The sequence below is a fragment of the Adelges cooleyi genome, unplaced genomic scaffold (assembly GCF_023614345.1).
Source record: "Adelges cooleyi isolate 19-005CV unplaced genomic scaffold, UGA_ACOO_1.1 ACOO_flye_CR_arks_rails_tigmint_CR_PRNA_55, whole genome shotgun sequence".
NCBI classification, from domain to species: Eukaryota; Metazoa; Arthropoda; class Insecta; order Hemiptera; family Adelgidae; genus Adelges; species Adelges cooleyi.
The window spans coordinates 1,050,761-1,073,080 of NW_026096241.1; the positions used below are offsets into that span (position 1 = coordinate 1,050,761).

The window sequence follows — 22,320 nt, forward strand, 5'->3', positions numbered from 1 at the left end:
CAGGTATAAAAATGTACAAAAAAAAAATTGTTTTATAACCGACACGTGTATAAGATTAAAGCTATATATATATATATATATATATATTTATTTTTCAATGGAAATTCAAATATTTTAATGGCACTAGATATATATAACTTGACTTATAAAACGACAGTAACTTTTATTTATAAAAATATTCAACTCTGTACTTAAAGACACCGAAAATGGTTACTAAAAAGTTTTTTTATTTTTGCCATTTCGTGGTAAAAATTATACTACATTTAACATTATATTATAAATTATACTTAACGAATCCCTCGGGTCTTTTTCAATTAGATGTTTATTGTCAAACTCCATTATGATCGCAATAAGAGCTTTTAGTAAGCTTCCTTTTGAGATAATATTTTTCTTTTATCTATTTGCATAACAATTTTATAACAATAGAATAATAAGCACATGAATTAATTTTCTAATAATATTAACACTCAGTTTTTTACTGGAATATTAAAAAAATTGATTGTACCATTTGACAGAGCGGAACATTTTGTTCAAATCGATAATATTTTTTTAGGATTAGAATAAGTGTTTGTATTTACATTTTGTTTTGGTTTTTGTCTGAACTCTACCAATTTTACCAAATCATTATTTGTTTAAGTATAAAGAGTGCCACAAAAAGTCCAAAGAAGGTAAATCTACAATCATACCAACTTAGAATTGATTATAGGTGTTAAAATTGATATGTTTTTATTCTAAAGGTCCTAAACTCCCAAAATCTGATATGTTTGATTTATTTATAACAATAATGTAGTAAACTAGTAGTTTTCCCTGACATGATTAACGGGGGATACGGAATTCTTATCAACAATGATCTCTTATCAATAATCTCTTATCAGTTATCCAGAGATTGAACAGTGTAAAAACATAATATTCATTATCCATTGTTTTTTTCGATATCCACGATTGACCTAATAAGACCTTCGTCTCTGCGTAGTTGTATATCATATATTAAGGTCAGAAAAATAGTTTAAAACAATGACGCAGCGTTAGTAACGTTTGATGACGTCATTGATAAACAACAGCCATGTTGTTTTATTTGCTGGATAACTGATAATATATTTCTGATAAGAGAATCAGCTGTTGTTTACCTATTGTTTATGATGCAACGGGAAAGATTTGGAAATTGTTTTTCCAAAGAAAATCCTTTTTGTCGTCTTATCGCTTGGAGTATCGTCTCGTGTGCCCGTCCAAAGACGTTGAACTTGGATTTACGACTTTGGCTAGCCGTAAAAAAGGTGTAAGACGGCAACGTATTATATTGCCAAGTATTACCGGCAAACTTATTAGCGCCTCCGTGCCACTTTTTATTGTCATTGTAAAACCGGCGATGGCCAAAGTTCGGGTGTGTGATGTTGGGTTTTCCCGGTTAACGGTCTAAGCGGATAATAAAAAACGAGAATTTAATATTTTCAGGCGATACTGTTGTTATGGACAATGTTGTTGTATGGAGGAGCAAAGGTTTTACACTGTACAACAATGCACACATACTAAATAACATTACATTATATACATACGTGGTCAGATCGGTTTTTCGACCTTTTCATACCTATCCGAATTTATTGCACTTGTGAGGGTGTATTCCTATATATATATATAATAAAATAAGGGATTTCGTCGACAGTGTTACTACCAGCCCCTTTGACGTCATCGCCGACATCCGTTTTCTTAAATCCGCGTGCCGCCATTTCCACCTAGGCTTCTATACCTAGGTACATATACTTTTAAGTTTAATATCGGATTGCCCTGCGCACATATGCCACCCCGTCGAGCCGATTACGACCCCTTTGGGAATTCGTTATTGAGTCGTAAATCAAAAAAACATATTTTCTTTTACTATACTATAATATGGTGTAACAAAAACCACCGCCGCCACCGTTTCGAGGAATAATAATAACATAATGTTTTTGTATAATAACAGGCGAGGGAAAAACGGCTTAAAGGCACCGATAAATATAAATTTCGCTAAGAACGCCGTTTTTGCCGTTTCTCGGTAGTTTTTAGCAACAGTTTTATGTGTAATTCATTTGGCACGCCTTGCTTGGAGATTAGATAATTGGAAGTGGCAAAAAAACCCACTCGAAGATGTCCGAAATTTGCCTACAAAGCCTACAAATCTGCATTGAAATGCCCAACAAATAATTTTTAACCAGAAGAAGTTGAGCGTTGGGTGGCTCAACGACGTTTCAGGTGCAAATCTAGTTTTGAATGAATTAAAATTTCATTAACTTTATGCTTTGAAATTAAAAAAACCCACGGCTTAAAACGGAAGCCGTGGGTTCCATTTTAAAACGAGAGTAATTCCTACAGTCTTGTGACTAATCCGACATCAATGTGCTTGCTTTAAATTCACAATCAAAACATTTTCAATTAAAAGTACATTCGGTGGTTTTGAGAGTTTAACCATAACAGAGTAAAAGGGGGGTGGAACGATTTCTGATCGGTATTTTGATAGCAGCATCGTATAAACGATTCCACGATTTGTCGTTGTAGTTGACAACGATCACAATATAGAAATCTGTGCGGGGGGAAAAACGGTAGTAAAAGCGAAATTAAACTCCGCCAAAGGGTAGTTCGCATATTTTCCCTTTGCTATTAGCATACTTCCCCTATATGCTGTCAACCCAACGAATTGTCAAAACGGCAAGACGCAGACCAGACAGTTAAAGCGGGCATGAACGACAATGTTCAGTGGGATTATGTACGCAGTAGAGTTCTCTACAATAGCTATCTAATCCAAACGAGGTCAAAATGGCATATTATGTAATACAATAAACCGAATACAGACCCTGTAGTTTTCTAACATGTAATATTTTTACCACGGGAGTAAAAGAAAAATCCGCGTCACGCAAAATCTTAAAAAAAAAAAAAACCCTACCAGACAACAGATGTGATAACAGCTGATAAGGTTGATAAGAATAAATTAGCTGATAACAGATATGATAAGCGAGTGTTAAGAGTCCTGAAAAGATACACGGCCGGTTTGCATAATTTATTTTGTGTTTTGTAATTTAGATAATATTATTATGACTTGCCTGTCTGGAGTATAGTAACAATGGAAATAATTGAATAACTGAGTTTTATTGTCAGAAATAATTTAAAAAAAAAATACAAATACATATTTATCTGTAATCCGTTTCAACGCTAAAACAATTGTGCATTTAATTTTAGCTTTAACGTCTATCGCAGATCCGTTGTGGATCTAGTCGATCCGCAGCATTTCATCCGGAACGAATCTATGTAATAACCTAACCGATTAGAGATTTAAAAGCAAAAGCTATTCATCACTTAGTCGAATAGTGTATGTGTGTACACAACAAAACGGTCAGGCACACACTTTTGACGTTGACATATGACTTGACAATGTAACATCAGATCGTGTAACACTTACCTCGAACCAAAGTGTAGTTAAATATCATAGCCGTGTACAGTTATGCGCCAAGGACAATATAGGCTTATTTTTGTAACAAATGCTTTTACCAAACGTCTTGGAATGACAATTTCATTAAAAAAAAACCAAATTGTATGTATCCTTTTGACACGGGTAAATCCTTTTGCAATAACGAGAAGAGAGCAATAGGCCCCACGAGTGATGTAATTTATACACTAAAGAACTTGGTTTAGTAGTAGCAGTATAGAGTGCTATACCTGTATAATGGGTCTTATGATGGTGAGTTAATTATTATAACGGACAACCCGTTAACGGAATCGACAAAGGAAACATCCGTTTGTTGTTGGCAGTACACATTTGTTTAAGACCAGCTTCTGAATTCAAATTAAAACAAAATCCATTCTATTCTCTTCGGAGAAACATTAAAAATATCGTACTCGTGCCACGCGCAAGTTAATCGTTTGATGAACTCACAAAAAAATAAAGAAAATGCTTTTTTTTAGTAAATTTCAAAGAAACGCATTAATTTTTTCTAAAAAAAGCAAACGCCTTTAATCAGTGTTTATATAATTAATTTATCTCTGCAAAAACTTTCCTGAAAGTTCCATTGCCAAAAGAAACTGTTAAATCAATACCTCTTTCCTTTGCATTCAGAACCAAACAAATTACTTGAAACATTATACATAATGTGCAGAGACGACCGGTGGAAATGTTAAGTCTGAACTTAAGTCGTTTAATTTTAACGAACTACACGCAAATGATTTAGATTTCTCAGTAATAAAAAAAAAAAAATGAAAGCAGAAGCCAACAGAAGTAATAATTAAACTCGCCGGTTTAAGTGTTTAGCGCTAATGAAATCTTCGGCTTAGGCTTGCTTTTTTTTTTGCTGTACTTTTTTACCAGACGGTCGTTTTACGTGGAGCTTTTTATTCGACGAGAAAGGATTAAACACGGTCAATCTAGACTTTAATAAAAAATTAAAAAAAGGTACCTTCATTGGCAGTGAATGAACAACATTTATTTAACATTATTAGCGACAGGATTTCATATGATTTCAGCTGGCTAATTCGGATTACAGGTGGAAAATATAAAAAAAAAAAATCAAACGCTATAGTGGCAGTTTTTTGTTCAAAGTATTTCAACACATAAGTATTATATTTATTAATTAATTATTAAGTAAACGGAAGCAATTGGAAGCAACTACAAAGGAGAGGGCATAGTTTTCCCTAAAAAAAGAAAATTCCTTTTATATGTTTTCACTTGTCATCTAACAGTGTGGAAATCCGAACATCTTGAAAAATGTAGTGTATCATTTTTGTGCGGCTCGACTTAAATGACATTTATAAAAATCAACTTTAATAATTAACCATTCTGCGAAAAAGTACAAAAGAAACGCAAAAAATCATTTTTTCGCATTATATTAAGTTTTAGTAGTTTTTTTTTTAAATTAAAACAAAACGAAGAACATTTTGTATGTATAATATTTAAAGTTTAATTTAACAAAATTAAAAATCTTTATTTTTTTCTGTACTTTTTATATAAAAAGTTAGTTATACATTTTACTTAAAACATTTAAAGTTATGACATAATTGAACGAACGGTAGAAGGATGTATTGTCTTGGTATTTTAATCTACACGTCAATTTCTGTACAAAATGTGCTTACAAAAACAAGTTTCCATAATTTGAAAATCATGATTTCACGTGACTGGCGTACCGTAGACCTGTGTACCGTGTCTATGAGTTCAACCTAGCCAATTGAAAAATGTTCTAAATTTTATTATGGCACGCGCTCGATTTTTGGGTTTCTTTTTGACACAGACAATGCAATTTTTCTGTTTCAGATCAAGTGGACTTGTGGACACAAGGGTCGCATGGCTGTCAATGCAATCACGAGCCGGCCAGGCAGGACTGTGCTTGTTGTGTACCACAAGGCGGATGTCAATGCGGAGCTTTAGCGCCGAACCGATGTGCGCAATGCGGCCTGGAACAACACTGCACTAACAGTATGTATACACACTAACAGTATAGATTATTGTTTACCGTTATTATACACAGGCATGGTCCGTCCAAAATATACTACCCGTAAAAATATACGAGATGACGGCATAAGAGCAGTTAGTTTATTAAGTACTGTGTATTAGGGTGTACAAAAAAAAAATGTTTTTTGTTTTTTTTTTTTGTTCTTCTCTTGACATAATGTTCCTTGGGGTAAAATAATATTTCCCTATTTTTTTTTCAGATTTTTAAAATTATTTTTAGAGGTTGCGAGCATCAGTTTTCCAAAAAAAAATTTTTTTTTAATTTTTTAATTTTTTTAAGGTATAAATATAAGTTTTAAACAAATGTTGCTCGTATACAAAATCATCATTAGAAAAAGAGGAATAAGCCAATTTTTTTTTTTACAAAAAAAACTACTATTCAACTAATTTAGGCCTTAGAATGTAAAATTTGCGAAAACATTGATATATATATATATATATACCCTTAATAGTACCCTAAAATATTATTTTTAGGGGTATAAAATATTATTCACTTGTTCCTCATTTAGTTGCAAAGAATTCCGATATACTTACATAACACATTATTCTAACAATAGATCAGAAAAAAAAATTAATTAAAAAAAAAACAAGTTTTGAATACTGTTACTTAAAAATTTTTTTTTTTTTTTTAGTTCATAGTTTTTACAAGTAATTAACAAAAAACAATATTATTTTATAAAATAAATTAATAATCTTTATATAGAAATACATTAATTGTACATACAAAACATAACACATTATTCTAACAATAGATCAGAAAAATATGATTTAAAAAAAATAAGATTTCATAATACACTATTTTGGCATTATAATTGCACAGCGGTCAGCTTATATATATAAATATATAAATGAAAATATCGAATATGGACTTAAAACAAACGCCAATGTCGTTTGGAAATAATAAAAAAAAACTGGTCGATAGATTTAACTAGAAACTAACCCCATTTTCGAACGGTCTTTTGTAGTGTGTAAATTGAATACCAAAAAAACACTTGTAATGTGTTTGAAAAAAATAATTATACAAGCGATTTCCGAAATAGCGAATAAACATTCAGGGGATTTGTTTAGGGAGGGCGTGGGGGTCGTTTTGGAATTAATATTCAATATAACAATTTGTAAAACAAACACAACTACACTTATGACTGTGCCGGGGAGAAATACTGCATACAATAATATTATCTGGGGGTGTAGCAATGTGTAATAATAATTTATATGGTATTTTCCTTTTTTTATAGTACCTACAGATAATCTCTAATATTATTTTTATTTCCATAGCATATAATTACAATATACATTTCTGTAACGTGCATAATTAAAATCATTTTTCATAGAAACATATTATATTATGTTATTAACGTTAGTGCTTACAGATAAATCCGGTTTACTTTGTCAACAACACTTGACTGATGTCAAAGCTATAACGACTATGTTTGTGAACCGAGTTGGGTATTATATTATATAATAGTTTTTGATCTAGAAAAGGTGATAAAGAAACATTCAAAGTGCTGACACTTTTCAAACAGAAATTTTATTTTATTTATGGTAAAACATAGTTAAAGAGTAATAATATAGTAATATATTTGTGTTATTTTGTACCTTATTCCTAAATATGTTTTTGAGTCCTGAAACAACACTGCAACACTGAAAACTTGAAAATATTGACCATAGGCTAAATTGTTTTTATTTCAGTGGATTTATTATTCGTTATATTTTATTTATTATTTTTTACATCAATAACGCGTCAAATTATCTCAGATAGAGAAACTAAAAGGTATTGTTTTATTTTGAACACAATATATGCCCGGTCGCACTGAACTTGTCGTTTTCTATTGGTGGTTTATTTAAACTTTAACCTTTGTTAAATTAGCATGTGTTAAATTTACGAGTGTTGCTCAAACGTTGTTCTATGTTATTCCGGTTATTACCAGTATACCGGTTATCGAATATATTATGGTAACAGCAGTAGGTGTTAAATTTATCATCATACATGATCTAATCAATGGCAAACTGATAACGCACGTTTCCGTTATCACCACTTTAACCGCTTTAAAGATTGGCACGGCTAGTTATTTTTTTTGTAATCGTCTCTCGAGTTGTAAGAAAAACTGGCGCTAGAATTAATGTAATGTTTGTTGTTGTTGGTTTTTTTTTAAATTCAAATTAGGTAGCGTTTTACCAGTTGTTTAAAATACCTAGTTGATATCCGTTCACTTTGTAATCGCGCGGTGTGCGGCCGGTAAGTTTGGAAACGTTTCAGAGTGGCTGCGACTTGAAATCTAATCCCGTCGACCGGCCCCGCGTACAAAGGCCGCCCTTTGCTTACATTACTTACTTTGTTCGCCGTGCGAGACGTGCAATTGTTATTGTCGTCGGTAAAGGCCGCAGAAAGTACTCGACAGAAGAAACGTTCACTCCCTCTCCGTCCACGATTTCATCACCGGTTCGCCACCTCTAATGCACCGTTGCTCCTCGCAGCTTCAAGTGCTCAAGTGGTTCGGTCGAGTGGTCGGATACACGAAATAATAGTGTAAATATAATATATATATATATATATACACACATATACAGCCTTCGTGCTCTGGGTGTCTCTGTGTCATTATGGTATACAATACTGGCCGTGGGTCCAAAAGGGTTTTGCACAATATTCAGCACGGTACACTGTGCTTAGCGCAATGCCCGATTCGGTCCGGGAAGTGAGCTTGCCCCCCCAAAAAGCAGTTTGTAATATTATGTAAACAACAGCAATAATAGTTATATTGATTGCTACGGCGGCGTTTGATGGGAACGAGACTCCTCGAATTCCCAGTACTCCAATAATCCCCGTAATTGCCATGGGAACGCATAGTTAATTACCGTTTGGACAACGCAATCCTCTATTAAATATCAACAGGCCAAGGCGAACGGCCGTGTTGGAAACCTGTGAGAAATCTCGCGCCGTTATGTTTTCTAGGCCTAGCGGTTTTAGTAGATCAGATGAAGAAACTATATGTAAACAAAAACATTATACTTACCGACTTAAAAAATGAGTCTTAGGAAAAAAATTATATGTGCATGTAAAACGGATTGTTAGGTGCTTTAAAGCGATATAAAATAAGGTATAACCGTGTAATGTGATGTGCATGGCTAGATTGATTTTATCTATGGATTTTTTTTCGATCATTAAAAACCTTAAAAATTATAAAAAATGAAAATCTTGTACGTTTAATATGAATTACCTTACAAGGTAACAAAAAAAAAATTGTGATAAATCAATCGAATAATAGTTTCAGTAAATTTGTGATAACGGAAGGTTACTTTACAATGTAATATTTGATAATATTTTTTTGACTAATTTTTATTTCCTTGTCATTATTTCAAACAAATTAGAAAGTTTTTTAATACTTAAACGTTAATTAACAAATTTATACGTTAGTTCAATAATTTATTTTTTTATACAATTTAGATGACATGAAAGATGATTTTCAGCGCCAGCTTTTATGGTGTCATTGTCATTAAATGTTTTTTTTTAATGAAAAAAGTTTTAATTCCTCTTTCGACTTGTCCCAGTTTTAATTGAAATTCAGTGGGCGATAATTATTTATTAAAACATTAATCCACACTTATTTTAAAATGCTTCAGATAATATTATAAAATTAAAAACCTATTTTACAAATAACTCGTATAAATTTTACAAATGTTCGAGAATAGATAAATTTAAATATACATAAGATAAGAAACGTACCAATTACATGGTTACTAGAGGTTACCGCACGATCTTATACAGTAACCAGAGTGGTAACCATGTTGGTACATATATTACCCGGTAACTGGTAAGACTTGTTCGATTTCGCGCCAAAATCTACAGTATGGAATTTATTCAAAAATATAAAAAAATGTATTCAAAAATTCTCGCATTGTCGGCGTCATACAAGTGTATACAGTATTAAATGCGACACAATAATACAATTTTTTTCATTTCTTTGTTGGCTGTATCATGGGTATCATTGAGTTAAAATTAAAAAACTAGTTTTAAATTATATTCTTTATTATACAACGTAAAATAATCCATCTATTTGTGTTCGCTCTTATTTGAAAATTAGCAAAAAAAGTACTCACAAACGACAATTTTTTGTAAAAATTTTCCTTTTCTGGCAGCAATTTTGACAGGTATGTGTTTTTGGGTATGGCGTTCGTGTTCGAAGACTTCAAGCTATAAAACCGTCAAAACTTTAGTTCAAACTAAAGAATAGGAAAAAATAATTATGATAAATCAATCGAATAATAGTTTCAGAAAATTTGTGATAATGGACAAACAATATTTCTACCTTACTTTTTACGACAACCCGATAAAATAATTGGGGAAATATTGGAGAACTAAGGAATAAACCCTTAAAACAAGGAATAGGAAAAAAGTTATGCGTTGATTTGTACACAAGTGTCGAAATCCTATGTTAAATCCCGTTTAAACTTTAACCCTTGTAGGGCACTGTTTAAAATTTAAATGTTTCAAATTTTTATTTTTTTGGATTTTATTTTGATTGTATTTAGAATCTTTTTAGAGGGCTTCGAGGTTAAAATTCGAAAATCGACTTTTTAAGGACCACCGTAATATATATTTTATAATCTAGCCTCTAAGTTTATTAAACATGTATCCGTTATCTACTTTAAGTTATTCTCTATCGTTATCTATATCACTATATTTTAAAATGAACATTTGTCGGTGAAAAATGATGATCTATGTATATATGTATAAAAATTAATGTTTGTATGTTTGTCTGTCCTTTATGCATTAGTACACCGTTCATCCGATCGCCATGAAACTTTGGGAAGTTTGGCCGTGGTTACCATGGTTATAAACAATCTATTTTAAATAAATAAATACGTGTTAGTAATGTACAATAATGTGTTTAAATAACATAAATCAACACAATTCAAATAACCTTCGGTCATTCGGTCGGACGAGTGAAGCCATCAGAGTGCCTAAGTTGCGCGGTACAGAACCGAGGGAGAATTTTTTTTTTTGCATTTTTTTACTTTTATTTTTTCATTTTTTTCGAGACTTCTTAACAAACTTGAAAGTCTTATAATACTTAAACGTTAATTAACAAATTTATAATTTATTTCAACTGACAATAATTATTTACTGAACAACTTTCATTTCATTTTTTAAACAATTTAGATGACATGAAAAACGATTTTCAGCGCCAGCGTTTATTTTAACTAAAAAATATTTTAATTCCTCTTTCGACTTGTCTTAGATTTTAATTGCAACTCCGTGTGCTTAAATTATTTATTAAAACTTCAGTCCACACTTTCTTCACACAAATGCTTTAATAATATAATTTTGTAAACTATCAATTTTCGTTAGAACAGTTTTTAATTATGTAACTTTAAGTGTAATCTGGAGTAATATAAAATATTTAAAAAAAAATCCTCCTCTTTCAAAGGGAACACATGAATCAAAAACCTAACCTAACCCACCTTACTCACTCTTTAAGAGGTATCTCTTTCCTTATCTCTTATCACGCTTCCTTATCTCTTATTGTAGGTCAACAACGAGAAAGATTTTGATTTTTCTGATAATTTTCATGCAAATTTTGAACCAGCCATAAAACATAATATTCACCCTTATAGACCCTTTGTATATTGTGTAATTTTATCCCTGAATGAATCCTGATTTTATCTATGTACAAATCCCGACTACCAAGGAGTTTTTATTACCATTTAGGTACTTCAATCCAATTTCAGGAGAGCAGGGTTTTGCAATTAAAATCGTATAGGGTTGAAGATAAATTAATTTATGTTCTCTTTCGATAGAAAGTAACTAGAGTTGTTTTTTCCGTCTGTTTACATATGATAAATTGAATTACTCGTATTACCACAGCGCAGCTGCGGTTGTTGGGTAAACATTGAATTCCGCCCAGTGTAAACCCGCCTTGTTGTTAACAGCGGTGCAAAAATTATCCCGTAGACGGTTTTTGTTGTCATTCATTACGGATTTAGTTGACCGAGGCACCGAACAGTGTAATTTGATGCTAGAAATAAAGTCGGTGGTATCGAATTGCCGTCAAAATCATTAGTAGTACCTACCTTGAAGACGTTTCTATTTTGTTTCAATTTCTTTGATTGTAGCATGCATATGTGCATAACTTTGATAATCATTGTTTTATTTTTAAACAAGAAATGTTTTTGGTGTAAACAAATTAAAAATAGTATCCCATCACGTTGGGAAATTTCATTTCAAGAAAATGAAAAAAGAAATCGACTGATAACAGACACGACAAAGTTAATAATGAAAATTGATAATGATTGATTAGCTGATAACAACGGTGAAAGTCAGACGATAAGATATGGTTTATCGATAAGGGACTGCGCGCTTCGAAGGTGTTGGCTAACTCAGTGCCAAACAAAGAAAACGAATTGGGCTCTGGTTACAAACTGCTAGGCTTGAACAAAAAAAAAATCTCACAACAATGTAAAAATATAATATCTTCTCAGCTCCACACCGCAGCTATAAGATTTTTTGGACTTGGGCATATTTTTTCAATACACTCACTAATAAAATATGTCGTTTGTTTGTCTTTTTCAGTGTGTAACATCACGATAAAAGCGGATCTGCTATTGGCCCGCTCGAATTCTACTTTCGGTCAAATTAAATCTCCCGCCCTTTCGGGCCCGGCGTCATGTTGGTACACACTGGACCCCGGATACAACAGACGCGTGGAATTACAAGTCTACAGATTAGTCAACACCGGGCATTTCAACGGATCCAGGTAAAATTATAATCTAGAGTTTAATATTTTACATTAATAACCCGTCCAGTTTAACTTGAGCACTAGTCATCGTTAAGTTTTTTAAATTTTCTGGGGTTAGTAGAACTGTCTGCACGGAAGTGTTGCCAACCTTTTTTTTTTTAATTTAAGTAATCTAAAAATATGAGCACAAACACTTTAACGATCACATATGTATATAATAAACTAGATTGCTAAGTGTACAACACGCCGCCAATAGAAATATTTGAAGTTACCATTTCTCGCCACCATTGTGGCGATTAGAACCTTATCACACGTGTATAACTGTTATCACTGTTTATAACAATTACAAGTTATGTTGATAGAACAGAATCACAGATATATATATTATTTTTTACACACATAAATCCCACAAAAAAAACCAACGTCGACTTCAATTCTTATCAATAGTTCTTCAATCTAGTTTATTACATATACATTTCTGTGATAACGATAGAAACACTTGAACATCCAATACTGTGTTTCTGAACCATTGTCACGTGTGACGCCAGAGCGGACTCGAGACGGACTCCACGGGTTATACCGTTTAATATTTTTCATCGAAGTTCCAAGGCGCAGTTTATTATCTTTCTGGGAGTTATGAACAATATGATTCCGAGAAAAATTGCGTTTGAATTCTATACTAACGGCGTGGGGTACCTTTTGTGTAAGCCATAAAAAGTACGCAGGTACTTGGAATTTCGATTTATAACTTACCGAGTACGTATCTCAATGTTTCTAGTATGGAATAAAAATTCAAAAAAAAAAAAAAAATGATAATTTGTTTAAGAGATAAGTATTTCTTCTTACGAGCAAACGAACCGGTGTAATAATCTATGCGAGTCTTGCACATATTTCACACTTGAACACAACACTGAAGTGGTTAAGTACTAACTTAAAATAGTATTTGATATAAGCCATTATTATTGTTATTATAAAATAACAAATGTTCGAGAATGAATAAATCGAAATAAACATATATAAAACAAATGGTTTTGGTGCAGAGTCGCCTGCCGCACGTGCCGATTACAGGGTTACCAGTGGTTACCGCGCGAACTTTTACAGTAACCAGAGTGGTAACCGTGTTGGTACATATAATACCCGGTAACTGGTAAGACTCGTTCGATTTCACGCCAAAATCCACCGTATTGATTACCATCCCGTATTGCCGGCGCATCGCATAGGCAATTCGGCTACTCAAGTGTATACCGTATTAAATGCGACATAATAATAGATTTTTTTTTATATAATTCTGTTGGCTGTATCATGGTATAAGCCAAACATTTTCAATAGTATCTTCGAAATGAAAGACAGAAACTATGAACACGTTTGACAGGAAACTTCCACTCAACATGACACCTTCTCTCTTTCTCGTCACGATTGGTTTCAGCAGTACAATATTGTGCCTAATAAGTATATTTGGTATAAACACTGAACGACCTTATGGTTTTGAGATTTTTTATCAGTCAATACTCGTCAATATGTATTTATTAAAATACAATAATGTGTGTAAATAACATAAAATCAACACGTTTCAAATAACCTTCGGTCATTCGGTCGGACGAGTGAAGCCATCAGAGTGCCTAAGTTGCGCGGTACAGAACCGAGGGAGAATTTTTTTTTTTTGCATTTTTTTACTTTTATTTTTTCAATTTTTTCGAGACTTCTTAACGGGTTATAATAGTTTGGTGTGAAAAAGCCAATAAATAACTATAAAATAATAGTCTTAATTGTGTTTGAGACTTCTTAACGGGTACAATAGTTTAACGTCACAAAGCCAATAAATAACTATAACATACAGCGGCCTAAGTTGGGCCGCATTTTGAGGGTTGCAAAAGTATATTTACAGTATAATGTTTAATTAACCTAGGTAGGTACATAAATACGAATTTAAAAGTATATGAGATTAATCTAAATAAAAAAATGTAAATCAAGAAAATTACCCCTCTGCATTTGATGATTTAAATTTATTTAAATATTTTCCATAGCTTTAATGTTAACTTATTCAACATGTTAGTCCAATAGTCTTACTATTTTCGAGGTAATTGAACGATTTTTTTTTCACTTTTTATTAATTACAATTGTTTTTTGAAACGTTTTAACGGATATGAGGGTTTTTACAGGCCTTCAAGGGTATACCGTATTAAGTGCAATATAATAACATAATTTATTTGATTCTTTGCCGGCTGTATCTTGGTATCAGCAAACAATTTTCAATAGTATTTTCGAATTAAATCCAGAAACTATATTAGGTTCTTATGACCACAATTATTAGTCAACTAAATTGCAGTTCTACTAAATACTTACACTTATTTACATTTAATTAATAACGATATGTGTATACATACAGTACTTGTTAAATTTTACAGGTTTTAGCTGGAATTATAAAGTCATATTAGTACATTTTTATTTTTTTAATACTAAAACACAATGGACCAAATGTCTGAGGGGAACTGTTTTTAAAGTATAACTTTTGGTAATTTCGTCGGTCGAATGACTGACTGCAGTGAAATTAGCTGTAGATCAATAGCCGAAGGAGAAAATTGTATTCAATTTGTTTTTTTAAATTAACTGTTATTTTTTTCTGGGACTTTTTAACGGTTGCGAGTTTGACAAAACCAAGAAACTCTCGCTGTATTCATTATGATGTCGACAGACTTGTCACGGTTCATCGCATCTCCTATTAGTTGGCGGTAAATTAATTTCGATTTTGTTGCATTGTGTCTTCTTGGAATACAGATACGAACGTGTGATTTTAATTTAATGTAATATGTGATGTACCGAATAAAAGGGATTACCACATGCCTTTGATCTAAAGTTTCACGCTTCGATAAAAGGAGCTGCAAGAGGTTTGTCTTGTTTCTCGTCAAGATTAGTTTCAGCCGAAGAATATTGTGCAATTTTTAACAGTAAATGTACATTCAGTATAAAGCTGAACGACCTAATGCTAATTTTTAGGTTTCTTATTAGTCTATACTCGTCAATGTGTATTTATTAGAGTACAATTATGTGTTTAAATGACATAAAATCAACAAATTTCAAATAACCCTCGGTCATTCGGTCGGACGAGTGAAGCCATTAGTGCCTAAGTTGCGCGGTACAGAACTGAGGGAGAATTTTTTTTTTTGCATTTTTTTACTTTTTAATTTTTTTCGAGACTTCTAAACGGTTTATAATAGTTTGGTGTGAAAAAGCCAATAAATAACTATAACGTACAGCGGCCTAAGTTGGACCAAATTTTGGGGGTTGCAAAGTACATTTAAATTATAATATTTAATTTACCTAGGTAGGTACATAAATACAAATTTGTGATTTCAACAGACTTGTTACGGTTCGCCGTTTCATATAGATTTGCGATAAACTAATTTCGATTTCGCTGCATTTTGTTTTAATGAAATATGGTTAGATTTCAATATACCTAATATACAAGATGTGATGTACCCAACATAGGGCATACGACTTGCCTTTGATCTAAAGATTCATGCTTCGATAAACGGAATTGAAGTCTCGTTTCTATCGTTCGGTACATAGTCTGGAGAAATTATTTTAAAACGCTACTATTCTTTTTGAATGATGAAAGCTTTTGAACTAGTTTCAACCCAAATGCCTTTTTTTTTTTTGCATACTTCAAGGCGATCATAGAAGGAAGTTGTGAACTAGACGTTACTTATCTTGACAAAATCATCATAATCGGTTAATTAAGATATTTGGTAAAAAAAAAAATAGATTTTATCGTTTATCTAATAATAGTAGCAAACTCATTTTCAAAGGTGTATTTAAAAAATGTCCTCATCTTCAAAGAGAAACATATAAATATGCTTTATGACACTCGTTTACTACTAATCTTATTTACTGAACATTTGGTGCTGAATAGTGAATATATTCCAAAAACACCCGGTTATATAATAAGAGATAAGGAGTGGTGATAAAAGATGAAGATAAGTGAAAAGAAGGCACATCTGGAACATTTTCAACTAATCCCCAAAATAATCTGTTATAAAATCTGTTCCATTGGCCATTGTTGACCTATAAAATGACCTTATAATATGACTTATACATGTGAGATTTTTTTCCTATTCAGCTTGACGTCGAAGTCAAAGTAATTTAGTTCTTCGACACCGCGGCTTTTTCGCTTTTTGATTTTGCCGGAAGCCGAATACATTTCAGATGTATATATAATAAAAGCCTTTGTTTGTAATGGTATCTCGAGGAAACTTAATTATTGTCGTCCGCGTTTTCTTAATTATTTATTTCTCTCCAGTCGAGCTGATTTGCTTATCCAAACACAAAGAGCGCGACAACAACAGTAAAAGCAGCACCAGATAAAGTAGAAAGGCGGGCGGTGAGTGTATAACTTTCGGACTATGAATTATTTATCAATGATAAATGCGAACGCCGACACGGACGAGAGAGGTGAGAAAATTGTTTCGACTTAGAATGAGATATATAGCAAACACTGTGGGGAAAAAAAAGATGAAAAAAAAGGTCTCTCGCGAATATAAGATCTTTGCAATTGCGTTGGCGATAAAACACAACGTTATTTATACAAATATATAAGACGTGAAAAAATTATGAAAAAAAATATAAACGCATCTGTAAATCAACCCGTTCTACCGTTTCCAAACTATTTGTTATTTATATTAATGTAAACGTGTGAAAAACGAATTAATGTTTTCAATTATTATTGTCGTTGTTGCACTCTTAAGTCGATACTTTGGGTTTGTCTCGATTTAGTGGCTGTTATTATAATAGCCAACAAGTATATATACTCTCCAAAAATGTGAAATCATTTTAAGAAACCGTCCAGAAATACACTATTGACGGAAACCCAATGAAATATCTTCAATTATTCTTTAAGGACTAAATGGTTATTTTGTTATCTACATCAATTCAAATAAGCGCGTTTAGCAATATTATACATCAGTTAGAACGCTTATGGTACAAATTAAAATTAAAACGAGGTTTGAAACAATGAACGGTTTTCGAAAAGTTATATTTCAAAAGTTATTTAATAATTTTTATATAAAATACCAAATCTCCAATAGTTATAAGTCATTATAAAAGTTTAGTAATAAAAACTTCCAAATCATAGCTTCTGTTTTGACACAAAAACTTATAAATATATATATATATATATATATATATATATATGAGAAGTTTAGTGCAAAAATGTTTTTACTCGATGCTGGTATCGATTAACTTATGAATCAATTACAAATTATAATGTCTGCAAACTATCTCAAACCGAAACTTCCATCATATATTGAGAGCATAATACAGATATATATTATAATCATAGACGGTTTAAGAAAAAGTTGATTTTAAGAATAATCAACCGGTTTCGCCAACATTTGTTATGAATTTTACTTATTGTTAATTATATTTAACAACTAATTAGTGAAAATTGGGTTTCATCGAGATTTGTTAGCCTAAACACATTGTTAAGACAATTTTTAAGCTAATCACCCGAAATCGGCTTGTTAAAATGTACTGTAGTACTTATATATAATATTTATATTATTGGAGTTCAGACATTTTTTTATAATTTTTGTTGACTGAGTATACTAGTAATATATTAAAATAAAAAATTACACATTTAATGAGGAACTCCTTTTCATTGAGTATTTAGAGAAAAATAGAAAATACTACTTCGATAACCGTTTATTAGGTAAGCAGAAGTTATTTTATGTAGGTAGATTAGGCAAAACGGAATGGCACAGACTTGCATTATAGGTTTGAATATCATAATTTACTGTATTTTGTAATTAAGATAATATTAGTATGTCTTGCCTGTCCTGTGTATAATGAAGGAAATAATTTTTATCACTACCTACCTTTTTTAGGCCTTCAAAATAGAATAAATTATTTTAATAATCTTGATGACAAACTATGTTTAGAAAGGTATAGACTATCTAAAAAATGTGTTAAAAAAATGATTTATAAAGTATAAACCGAAACGTTAAAAGAAAGTAAAACAAAATGCCAAATAATAACAAACTGACAAATTAAATAATACAATCACTTATCAGTTATCACATATCTTGATAACCAATGAGAACGTTGGAATCGAGGTAACCGCTTTGGTAACCCAACTAACGTTTTGTTAACTTAACAAATAGAATTTAACAATAATAATGTCGTGGTGAAAGTGATTTCATTTAACCAGATGTTAAATTTAAATGAATTATTAACTAACATTGTGTTAAGAGTGTGTTTAACAATAGTTGGTGAAGCCGGCTGAGTTAGTTTTATTAAATTAATTGTTATTGTTAAATGTTATTTGAATTGATTTCACATTATTCGTTTTTTTTTTACATGACAGTTTTTGTCAATGATACCTTTTGGAGTGCACGGGGCTGATAAGATGCACGACATTGTACATTGTACCTATACAATGTATAGGAGGCGTTTACAGCGATAGGATGGTTTGCAAACTATTTTTTTTTATATAAAAAATTAAAGATACTTATATTTTGTGGTTGTCCCCTGTCGTTGAAGCGAGAGAGCTCGTGTTCAAGGGGTAAAACGATCATCTGACAGTTAGGTAAGTGAAAATTCCATTAAACTGTCAATACGGTCTGCGTCGATGTCTACCATGATAACGTTAGTTTTTAGTATGAACTTGGCGGTTGGAATTATTATAAAGTGACAACAACCAAAAGGATACAAGTGATTTGTAAAAAAATAAAATATATATATATTTATTGGAAAGCAAAATGAAAAACTGTATCTTGTATATGGTTGTGGTTCTTTCAGTGTCTCCTTAAAAATTCAAAAAACTAGTATAACTTAGAAAAAAAAGTACACTTTATTGACAAATATTCTTTATAAATATCATAAATTTGTACAAATATAATTTTACTGGGAAACCTAACAGCTACGCGTTATACTTATCAGACTAAATTGAACAAATCAGATATAAATTCACAGACAATGCTTTGAAAGTAAACACAAGAGTCCAACATATTAGGTTCTCAAATAAAATTAAAAAAATGAATTGTGACTTACACAACCTACTTTCCCACAATGTCCAACCCAATAAAAACATTAGTATTATACATAAATAATTATAACTACCTAAGTAAACCAAATGAAAAGCTTTTATATATTTTGAGTATATAAACCCAATTTAAAACAAAATATCTAAAAATACAATATTTAAAGATAATTCGACTGAAGCTAAACTGAACTTATGCCAATACTTATACATTGCTTGTTACATTATTGTGTTCTATTTACTTGTTTTCTTACAAATGGTTTTGCTATTTATATTTTTAATTAATTAATTTTGTATTTCTATGTTGATAAGAAATAAATGTTGATGATTATATACGAATATTAGTTGTACATTTATTATATAAAAATACTAAAAATAAATAACAGTGTCTACCTTTTTACTTTTTTATCTGGATTTCAGAAGCTCCACCCGTTGTGTGTCCAGAATCTTATAAACAACACTTGCTCGACTTAATAGACTTTTCTCACCTTTGTCTACTTGTTTTCAGTTGCGTTTCCGGCTATCTGGAGCTTATGGACTCCTTCGGACAAGGCACCGGTCCGCGGATATGTGGCCAAAACGAGCGGTTGACACCTCCTGTGGTCATGTTTGCTGACCGCGAATCGGCCCTGCTGAACTTTAGGTAAGAATTACACATTTTTAGAGAGAAAAAAACCAGTAAAATGAGGCAAGAAAACCTGACACATTTTCAGAAAATTATTCGCTATAAACAATTGATCCAATTTTACTTCCACAATCTCTTACATTGTGTGTTCGGTTTGAACGCTGCTCTAAGCGAAAAGGGTGAATACCACCACCTAAGCACAGTCCATTAGTTGATAGGTCGATGGTTCAAATGATCATCCCCCGTTGCCAGACAATGCACGGAAGCACCTTCGTCCGTAATTCTGAAATCTCTCCCTTTTCCTGCCACCAACACTATGAGTCATAAGTTTTCTCAAAATCGTTTATGCCCCGTCTCCTCGCTTTTGTCAGTACTACCAACCGTGTATTGTGAATGTACATTATGGCCAAGACAAACTTTAGCACGTTTTATTTGTATTGTTGTTGAATCGATATAAACATCCGGAAACATTCTAGCAAATCATATCCTTTAAACGGATATGTTTCAACTGTCCGACTGACTGTAATATATATTCAATAAAAGTGGGGGGAAAAAAACTCTGCAGGTTCGATTGTAAATGAGATATTTTTTTGGATGTTCGAGGGTGAAATATTCGGTTGAATGGCCTTTCGTCGGTTTGCTCCATCGGCTATGTGTGTTCATAAAGGCGAAAAAATAAATGATGCCCAAGGCGCATTAGCTAACGGAACGCAAAAAGTAAACAGAGATGAACTTATACATACTCGGTACTCGTCAAGTACTATCTTTGATCTCTGCTTGAAAGTATTTGATTTTATAATATTGCCGGCGGTATTTCTAGATTGATTTGTTTCCGTTGAACGGTTAAGTGGATAAAAATTAAATAAATGGAATGACAGGTCGAGATGATAAGGAAAATTCGAAAATTCCTAGATAAGAACTGATAGGAAATTATTGATAAGAAAATCAGCTGACGGTTGAGATAAGCGATGAAGGATTAAAATTAATATTTTTCTTTTTTTATGAACTTCACGTCGCATTAAAGTAACACTGTCTTAGATAAGAGCTGTAGAGTTACTTAAATTCGAGCTCTCTCGAGTGTCGTTTGCGGGGAAAATAGAATTAGCTCTTGGAAATGTCGATTATTCAGAAAAATTACAACTTAACCTAACCAAAAGTGTCTGCATAATGTAATTCCGGAAAGCGTTTGCTTAATGAGAGAGATGAGTTCGTTTCAATGCTCTTTAAAACGGTAGGATAAGAGGCACGGCCCGAAACAATGGTCTTGCACTAAATCATCCTCTTAATTAACTAAATCCCCGGGCCTCTGATGATTATATTTTCATAAGAATAAAAAGCGTTTACCTCGGTGTACAAGATTAACGTTTAGCGCGTTACACAATTGAATGGAAAATATTTAATTAAATGACATTTTTCGATTAAAATAACGTCGTTGTTTATCATAAAAAAAAATAATAATAATAATAATTTAAACCGAGTTACTTGTTGTGTGAAAATATACTGAAAACGTTTCTGGATTAGCAGAAACGTGATAAATGATATAGAGCAGGTTTAAAGCCACTAAAAATAATAGACTTATGTTTCAAGTATTCTTAACGAAAATTGGTAGAATGAATATGGTCTAAAATTGGTCTAAAATTTCATTTTAGACCTGAACCACGAACGACATTTCTGTTATTTATTATAGTTAAATTGATTACTATTAAATAATTGTACTGCACATTAAGAAAAAATGTTCTAAAATATACTTCCATTAGACGTTGGTATTCTAATTCTTTTGACGAATTCAGAAATAGTTTTTTATACACTTAAAGAAGTTTTAAAATTCTGATTTTTGTTTTGTACGTTTTTTACAACCTTGGAGGTGATTTAACGTAAAAGGTGTGCTTAAAGGGAATTTTAAGACCAGCGAAAAATATTCAAAAATCTAGATGTAGTTGGAATTAGTTCCAAATAAAAAAAAAATCTAAGTTTTGTTGTAACTATGCTGTCCCTTGCTTTTGTTTAAAAATATATAAATAATGCTATGAAATTAATTTTAATAATTTTCAACAGCTTTGTACGTGATAAGTGCATTTTTGGTTTCAAACAAATTCTAATTGAACTGTTTGATTATAAACAACATTTGAACTATTTAACAATTGGAAAATACTCTTTATTTATTTTTATAAGAAAATAAAATTTTGATATACTCGATTCTTCTCTCTTGAAAATTATTCGTCCTAACGTAGGCACAATATTTTTACGCCTAATAAACAACAGCTCTGATGTGGAATTTTTATTTAATTCAGTTGGCAACACTGTTGACAATTTCGCAGGAAATCGATTGGCGGCATCTAATTTACGATAAGGTCAATAGATAACGCGCTAATCGAATTTACAACGTGATAATAATGTTGCAATATTTAATTGAAACGACGTTGATATTGTTTAATTAATCCATCCATGATGTGTGGTCTAA

General features: G+C 31.7%; 1 protein-coding gene across 2 annotated transcripts in view; it reads left to right on the top strand.

The window, feature by feature from the left end:
* The window catches only part of LOC126842547 (uncharacterized), a 92,786-nt gene that overhangs the window by 57,474 nt on the left and 12,992 nt on the right, over positions 1-22,320 (top strand). For both annotated transcript variants that reach the window (XM_050579559.1, XM_050579560.1), the window contains exons 4-6: positions 5,270-5,431; positions 12,036-12,219; positions 19,743-19,877. In XM_050579559.1, coding sequence (XP_050435516.1) covers positions 5,270-5,431; positions 12,036-12,219; positions 19,743-19,877 — 481 coding nt within the window. The remainder of the gene's footprint in view (positions 1-5,269; positions 5,432-12,035; positions 12,220-19,742; positions 19,878-22,320) is intronic.